This window comes from Oryx dammah, unplaced genomic scaffold (genome assembly GCF_014754425.2).
Source record: "Oryx dammah isolate SB20612 unplaced genomic scaffold, SCBI_Odam_1.1 HiC_scaffold_11212, whole genome shotgun sequence".
Lineage (NCBI taxonomy): Eukaryota > Metazoa > Chordata > Mammalia > Artiodactyla > Bovidae > Oryx > Oryx dammah.
The window spans coordinates 12639-21620 of record NW_024080605.1 but is presented as its reverse complement, the minus strand read 5'-3'; the positions used below and the strand labels follow the sequence as shown (position 1 = coordinate 21620).

At 43.5% G+C, this 8982-nt stretch overlaps 1 protein-coding gene across 1 annotated transcript; it reads right to left on the bottom strand.

The window, feature by feature from the left end:
* Positions 1 to 1667: 1667 nt before the first annotated feature.
* LOC120861038 (nuclear body protein SP140-like protein) lies at positions 1668 to 7759 on the bottom strand (the record flags this gene model as incomplete). Its single annotated transcript, XM_040236725.1, has 4 exons — positions 1668 to 2768; positions 4135 to 4209; positions 6324 to 6492; positions 7597 to 7759. Coding segments are annotated over 4 exons (496 nt in total), but the record flags the coding sequence as incomplete, so codon positions are not given.
* Between the last annotated feature and the right edge of the window lie 1223 nt (positions 7760 to 8982).

The following is an 8982-nucleotide window of genomic DNA, read 5'->3' as shown; positions in this document are numbered from 1 at the left end:
GAGTCCATTTTCATTTGGGGTCATACCTAAATCATGTTTTAATTCATCAAATTTTTTTTTTCCTCCCACATCCATCAGCATCCAACAGGAAGATATAAACCACTCTAAGCTTTTAAAGCAGAGGGAATTTAATCCAGGGATTGGCTACACGGCTGATGGAAGAGCACAGAAGACCAAGGGGAAAAATGTGACAACATAAAGAAGAGTCAGCAGAGCAGGAAGCTACGGGAGGGATAGAGGAGATCACGGGCTGAGGTCACTGGGCAGGCAGAGGCTGGACCATGATTTGCCTGCTTTGTGGAAGGTGCAGTCAAGGCTGAGATGCGGCTGCTGCCAGAATTGCGGCTGGAGGCAGTGATGGAGAAACACCTGGCTGCTCCCTTTCTCCCACTCTCCTGCCAGGGTCTCCGTGTTAGGAACTCAGCAGGGAGTCAGTAGCAAGGGGAGCTGACAAACAAATCTGCAGGGGCCAGTGGCCAGAGACAGAGGGCCGAGCAGAGCAGGGGAGGGGAAGGACTGAATCCCCGGGCAAACCACCCAGGACCAGCACACATGCCCTTCCTCCATGGCAACCATCTCTGGTCCTCACTGATTCCATCAACCCCTCCCACTCTGTTCCTGCCGGCCTCAATAATGTATGAACACATAGACATATTTTTCAGTGCAATTTGACTTTTTCATTTAGTGCTACTTTTGTAAACAAATTAATTAATGTAAAACGTGATTTAAAATTATTTCCCAAAGTTTTAATATAGACTGTGGGCCCTGGTGCCTGTTCTGTGCCACGTCCTCAGGACTGGGAGCCTCCCCTTGGGGTGAGGGAGATGTGAGACACAGCCCTCCTCTCACCTGGGCATGTCAACCCTTCTTATTGGGTAAGACTCTTGGACACACCTATTGGTGACTTGCTGTGTATCAGTTGGGTCCTAGGTTGAAGGTTTTCTCTTTATATTCCTTACTCCCCATCATCAAGATGCTTTGGGATTTCATTTCCTGGCAGGATTGCCCCTAGACCACACTTTGAGTTTTAGAAGACTTCATTGCTTCCTCCCTCCACACCCTATACACATACACACACACACACAAAATCCCTTCTCTTCTGCTCATTACTTGTCACAATTCCATCCACTCACCCCTTCTAGTCCCACCAGCTGCACTAGTAGATGAACAGCTAAGAGTATGGATTCATGCATATTGTGTTTTTTTTTTATATTTTTAAATGTTAACTTTTTGAATAAATGTCACTTTATAATAAATGTATAACTTTTAAATAAATGTATAACTATGCTTTCAGTAATCACTTGAAAAGTTTTTTTCTTTTATAAAAATGTAATAGTCACTTAGAATATCCCTCCTTAAATAATCTATCCCAACTGGAAGCTACATTATAAGGGCTTTTCTTGGTGTGAGAAGTTCCCTGAGACTCTTCTACATTACTAATTTTCAAAGGAGACTCATGGAAGAAAGACATGAAATTTATTATAGACTAGTGTGTTCTATGGGTGGGGAGACTGTGCCTTTCAAGTTATCTTTCTGGGTCAGGAGTAGGTGCTGCTTTTATCACTGGAATGGTCACTGTGATGGTTAAAAGCTTGGACTCTGGCACCAGACACAAACAATGATGATGATTAACTGTAGTAATAATAACAAATGCATGGACACACTGATGCAGCCCCAGGCAAGCTTGTGAGTGCTCTATATGACGTAACTTGCTTAAAATCCATCACCCTCTGAAGAAGCTACTATTACAGACAGTGAAACTGAGGAACAATGAGTGATTACTACCCTAATATCTCGAAGCAGAATCTGAAGCCAGGCCTCTGGCTTCTGAATTCCTGATGGGACACTGCACACAGCAGCACTCAATTCTGATTCTCAGCTGGGTTAACTTGTACAAATAACCAAACTCTCTAAGCTGATTCTCGTCTGAAAACTAAGGATGTTATATACTTCATTTTGAGATTTTTGAGACAATTAAATAAACTATTGTCTGTATCATTATTTGGAATATTGTGACTGATCTGAAAAACCAAATCATTATGATTAACGTTGTACATTGATATTAATCTTATCAATTTAGTATCATTATTAACAGTGTTATGGATTAATGGAGGTCAAGTGTTGTAAATAGTGGTTACTGGTTGTTAAAATACCAAAACGTTTCTCTTGGAGGCCTGTCTGGTGTTTGGAGGGCAGCTCCTGGTCTCTGTCCCAGGTATGATGGGAAAGGGTTTGTATGGGAGTCATGTCGTGTCCATGGTCCATGTGAGGGACTAGCAGGGGAAGAACCCTTCCCCCTGAGGATCACCCATCACCTGCTTCTCCCTCCTACCTACTGCCCCCCCCCCCCCAGCCCCCGGCACTCTGGATGTAGCACTGGCCTCTGCTGGGCGTGACATCAAAGCACTGAGGTCACTGCCAGACCAAGCAGGACAGAGCAGAACACTGCAAAGCCAGGCGACTAGGCCAAACGTCCAGGCCCAGAGCCTTCAGGGATTGGCAGCAAGTGTGTTTAAGGAGTGGAAGCAGTGACCCTCCCAGGCAACTCAGAGAACTAAGACTCTGTTGTCTAAATCCTTGGAGAAAATGCAGATACAAAGACTGACAATTCTGTGCAGTCAGTAACACAAAGAAGCAGGCTCCACAGCACACCCCCAAACGGGACATGACAGCAAAAGGTCACACAACAGTCTCCAGGAACAGACCATCACGAGACAAGGGGACTGCCTGCGAAGAGGTCGGGCTGGAATGAAAGTCTCCGCCAGTTCCTGGGGGTAGAAAGGGAAAGCTTATTTCAGAAACTGGAGTATTAGCTATGCTATTCTTCCCTTATCCCTTTTTGTCCTGATAAAGACGAAGTTGAAGCTTGGTAGCTCAGACAGTAAAGAGTCTGCCTGCAACGTGGGAGGCCTGGGTTCGATCCCTGGGTCGGGAAGATCCCCTGGAGAAGGAAATGGCAACCCACTCCAGTACTCTTGCCTAGAAAATTCCATGGGCTGAGGAGCCTGGTAGGCTACAGTCTATGGGGTCGCAAAGAGTCTGACATGACTGAGTGACTTCACTTTCTTTCTTCTTCTTTCTTCTCCAGATGTCTACATGGAGACCATCTGGACCATCTGGGAAATTCCAGCTAACAGATGTGTCAGATCCTAGAGACTGGGATCAGCTTCACCTCTGGTTGAAAGTGCCTCAGACAAGCCATCTCCTCATGTGGCCTCCACCAGCCATTCAGTGACCAGCAGTGGTTTATCTTGACGCCTACAGCCAGAGTGAACCTGCCTTGGTCCCCAGAGCTATCCATGACTGGTGACCTTCCTGCAAAGTCCTGGAGCCTCCTCCCCACCCTCTCTTCCTCCACTCCCTCCCTGTACAGGACCTGTTTAATCTGTTCTGTTTGCCTCTCCATGAGGATTCAATGTCCCATTCTCCTCCACTTTCCCCAGCCCTTGTATTCTTTTTTTCTGTATCTTTCCATCTTTATATATTTCCCTATCTCCCAGGTCATACTAGTGGTAAAAAAAAAATAAAAAACAAGAAAACCCACTGGCCAGTGCAGGAGACATGAAACTTGAGTTCAATCCTTGGATTGAGAAGATCCCCTGGGGTAGGAAATAGCTGCTTATTCATTCTCCCCTTTCTCTCAAACACCCACATCCACTCCTCCACATCTCTACCACTTCCTTGCCTCTGAATCTATATGACTGCCTTTTTCCTAGAATATTCTGCTCTTGAACAACCTCGCCCACATTTAAATCAGTCCTTTCTTCTGCCATCATCAATGGCCTCCTCTCTTACATTGACCTTGGGCCCACAGTGCTTAGCCCATCACACTTTCACATTGATCTTCTCCTATAGGATTCTTTCTAAATCACAATGACTTCCAGGCAGTCCTTCTGTTTAAATCTGGCTACTGACACCCTGGGTTCCTCTTTCTTTGTCTTGGTATTTGGGGCAACAGCCTCTTGTCACAGCCAGTCCTCGAGGACTCAGCCTCTGGTTAGATGCTCATACAAACACCCCTCCCTGCCTTCTCCATGGTCCTTCAACATTTCTTCCCTGATTCCCAACCTTTGCTCAGGACTCAGGCCTCCACCTCCCCTTCTCCTTTTCCTCTTTGCCCTTGGTCTCAATCACCTTGCTCAAGGCTCAGTTGGATGGCAGGCCTCTTTTGTCCGTTACTTTCTTCATAATTAATTTTCTCTTGGATCACTGAAGAGAGGGAGAGAGAAGACAGTTAGAGATCTCCATTAGAGACCAGGAACATCATCTCAGAATTGCACATTTAGAAATTTCCTTTCTTGGGTCACTCAGAGATTAGTGGATCCCAACCTTCATGATAAAGTTCCCCCATCATCCTTGAACAGAAAAAAGAAAGCCCAACAAGGGAGCAATTATGTTCTCTGCACAGAAATGAGCCACTTGAATGTAAGGATAAAAGAGTCGTGGGAATATCCTGAGGCTGTCGGTCATGTATAATAAATGTCACACCATGAGGACGACACATGTTTACATAACTAAGGGAAGTGAAATGTGTGTATTGAACTGTTCAAACTGTAAGAAAGAAACAGATTTCCTCTGGAAAAGGGCCAGGATCCTAGAGAGATCTGTGTGTATAAAAGAGAAAGCCCAAAAGCTTTACACATGGTGCTAGATAAGAGGAAAGTTGGGTTCATTGGGTCCTGGAGGATGAGTGGATTGCAAAGACAAACCAGAAGATGTGGGAGGAACTCTAGACACCTCCCTGGGGTGCCCCAGATCCCAGGACACAAGAAGGACATTCTGAAGCTGCAAGCAGGGAATGCCTGGTACAGCACTGCGGGACATCCCCATGACTCCTGGACCAGGGACCCATGAGACTGCTAACAAGAACCAGGACGCCAGCCCAGAGCCCCTGCATGTAGAGAGTGAAAAGTGAAAGTGAAGTCGCTCAGTCTTTGCAACCCCATGGACTGTAGCCTACCAGGTTTCTCAGTCCATGGGATTTTCTAGGCAAGAATATTGGAGTGGGTTGCCATTTCCTTCTTCGGGAGCTCTTCCTGTCCCAGGGATTGAACCCGGCTCTCTCTCATTGTAGGCAGATGCTTTTACCGTCTGAGCCAGGTGACCTGGCAAATGTTGGAAGAAGGAAGTAAACCAGGGATCCTAGAGGGTAGGTCTCTGCTGTGAATCCAGGGAAGGGATGGTAAGCCTGGGCTGCCCCAGGGCTGATGGCAGGGGCTCCTCCTGGGGCAATGCCTATCTCTTTACTGTCCCATTGCTTACCTTTAGATTGAAGACCTTTCAAGATCTTTTTTCAAACACGCCCCTCTTGAGTCAGCTCCCATAGCCTACTTCTTGCTCTGAGTGACACCACTCGACCATGTCCTTTTCCAGAAACTCTAGAACCCTTCTCACTCTGAGCCTATTCCCATAGCATCCTCTCTCCTCAGTTCAGAGCATCATTTTTCCTGTGAAATCTCTACCACTCTTGGGAAGTCTTATTTGAGACCAAATTTTTCGTGTGAAGTCAAAACAAAAATTCTTGGGAGGGCATCTTCCTTACATAGTACCAGGTATAAGCAGTGCTTTCTCAGGAAAAAGTGGTGAACCAAAGTTTTAGTTTTGTGTAGCATCAAAAATAGACTGGTAGAGCAGTAGGTTTTGTGGTATTTAAGCAATGTTTGTTTTACCCCATTGTGGAGAAAGTTAAATAAAACCATTTCTCCTTAAGGGCAAATTTGAACTTGAGTTAACGTTCAGTTAAGTACTTTGAAAATCTGATGAAGGTGAACTCTTGTCTGTGTTACTAGGCCAATCCTGGGTTTAAGGTTAAAAAAATGACATGTGACTGGTAAATTGTGTGTAGACTGGATGGGACTCTCTATGGACTATTCTTGGGTCTTCCTTCAGAGCAGTGACTCTTGTCTCTCATGGGGTCCCTGAAAGTTATAACTATAGAGTTGTTGAATTTTTGATGCTCATAGACATGGTGCTGCTACTCCAGGATGGATCCTGCACAGCTGAGCTTAACTGGGTAGTAGTCAACTGTGTGGACTGCTGTGTAGACCACTGCTGGCCTGTCATTTGTCCTTCTATCTAAGTAGGATGGCACTGTGGCTCTGGTCCTCCTGTGAGTCTAAGTGCCTAGTTAAGCAGACCTCCAGGTGGGTATTGTACCATAGCCATTATAACATGAGCTCTGAGAAGACTTAGGGTATATGTGTGTTTTTATCTGTTATATCCCCACTGCTCAGCACTAATTATGGCATGTGATGGGAGCTCACTATATACTTGTTGACCAAAATTGACCTTGAACATCAAAAGGTAGATAATAAGATAATTACCATTTTCGAAGCTTTTATAAATGTGATTTAAATCAGGATATTCCTGCATGTTGACCTCACTGAACAAAGCTTCCAGAAGCGATGGGTTAAATGTCTTCTCCAGCTCACTGAGAACATTGTACACCACTCTTGGTACAGGCACTAGGTTTCTACAAGAATCTTGACAGTCCTTAAAAGCATTGAATGGGAAAAATAGAAATACAGACTTCCATATTACAAGAGAGCCCTAGAAAGAGATTTCAAGTTAATGTATTCCAATTTCCATAAATAGGTATCTTTTCACATAAAGGTTTAGCATTTCTGTATATTTCTATGGCTGCTAAGTGAAACAATAAATCCTCTCTTCTTAAAACAATCCATTTGTGAACCTGATCTCCTCACCCCCATTATAATATACATTATATGTAAGAAGGCCCAATTCTGAAGACTAAAAGTGGGTTCAAAGCTAATGAATACATAGCTCTCTAAGAGCCTGGGCAACTCTTTGAGGAATGGACTTGGCAGGGGACGAGCCACTATTCTGTTGACTGGACAGCTCCTGCCCCTGCACCAATCCTGACTTGGCCTGGAAGAGCTTAGCTCAAGGAAGCCAGGGGACACTGCTCCATTTTGTGAACTTGGCCACAGGGAAAGCATATTTGTAGGTCAAACTGAAGACTTGCATCTCTGTAACTCCAGAAACACCTATTGCTAAAATTAACACAAATTCCAAGACTCAAAAATACCAGAAAAAAAGAAAACTGAAAACTGTTGGAGAAGGAATAGCCTGCATCTACTCCCAAATTTGCTCTAACACGACATTGTCTCAGTGGGTTTTAATGTTTTCAGATCTATTTAAATTGATATTCATTGAAAAGAGATGCTCTGTCAATTATGATTTTTAATCAAATCAATAAATTAAATTTATTCCTCAGTTCATTGACATTAATTTAATTTATGCTGTATTGTGTGCATTCCTACAAGGTAGTAAATATCTACAGAGAACACCCACTTCAGATCCAGCCCGTCTCCAGTGTTATTCACCCTGACTCCTGTGTTCACTACGAGTACCACCCCTTCAGTTAGAGACAGGACTGCCTCCAGTGATGCCTGTTTCTGCTCTCTGTTCCCTTTCTGCCTTTTAGGATCACTTGCATCACTACTTGGAAATGTCCCCCTCTCACTGGAGACTCTTCATATGACTAGTTATACCCTGATATTTGGGTCCAGGATGTCAAAGTTAACCTAGTTTCAGGCCAGTTTACCAGATTGTGATGTAATAAACTTCACTTACTTCATACATTTTACTGGTGATGAGTTCGTTGTCACGGAGGCCTTCAAAGAAAGGAAATGTCTTTTTTATCGCACTTGAAATTTGCACCTTGTGTCTTTTGAAGTGCCTGAATACAGTCTCAAAGAAGAGCCTGTTGTCTATGTTCTGATTTTCTGAGGACATCCTAGGGAGGAAGGATACCATGTGAAAATAGTCATCCAGATTATGAGATGCTTATGGAAGTTATAAGATTTTGCATATAAAGGACAGGTTGCAAAGAACAAACACATGTAATATAAGTCGTTCTGAGTAGAGATCAGTTATATATATATCACATACCTGGTACACTATTTTAATAAACTTTTTAAAAAAAATTGTAACAAAACCCAAATAGAGTAAACAAAAAAGTGAAAAACAATGAAATAAAAATTTAACTTTGAAAATGCTTCTTTATCAACTAAGAGAAAATCAACCACAGAAAAATAGAAAAGAGTACCTCCTCTCTGCATATAGCTGTTAAGAGAAACACCATCCTACAGATGACCAACTGGCCCATGAAAGGCTGCTCAACATCGCTAATTATTAGAGAAATGCAAATCAAAACTATAATGAGGTACCTCCTTACACTGGTCAGGGTGGCCACTTGCCGGGAGCCAGCATGGGGAATTCTGCCCGTGGCAAAGGTCATGAGGAAGGGGCCTGACAGGCAAAAGCGGGATCAGGCCTCGTGGGCACCCCCTGGAACTTCTCGAGCATCTACGCCAAAACCAGAATCTGTCTGTCTTATTATTTTATGATTTTCACCGATTCTTATGACATTAACAGGGGGCTATCCCCGACCACCTTTCTCTGGAAAAAGTTAACTTAGAGCTCCAGTTGACAGTCAGCTCAAACCCCTCTGATGGCTCTCTAACTTGTCTGACATGTTTACCCGGACTTTTACAACTACACACGTGATTGTTTACAGCCCCCCAGCCGCAAGAGGCATGAAGCTTAAAACATCTTAAAGATATAGAGCCCTTTTTAAAGAGCTAAGAATTATATTGGTAAGGGTTTCATTGTTGAGTTAATGACTGCCGCCAGGCCTCCATATCCTTTATCTCTTAGGCACCTGGGAGGATATTAATCAATGTAATTGGGATGTAGAAAAAGTAATATAGTAGTTTTGATGTTAGCAATACTAGACTTTTGAGTTAATGAATTTTCTCTTTGTTATAAATCACTGTACTCCTCTTTCCTTGTTATAAATTGTTGTATCATTGCTATGTAAGAATGAAACCTTAATTAGTGCTTTCTGAGAGTGGCACCAGACTTTAGTAAGAACAACACTTTTAGGGTAAATAAGTTTTCTGGTTGACAGACCCTTATCAGAAAAGGGCCATAAAATGCTAATAGGCCTCCTGGCCA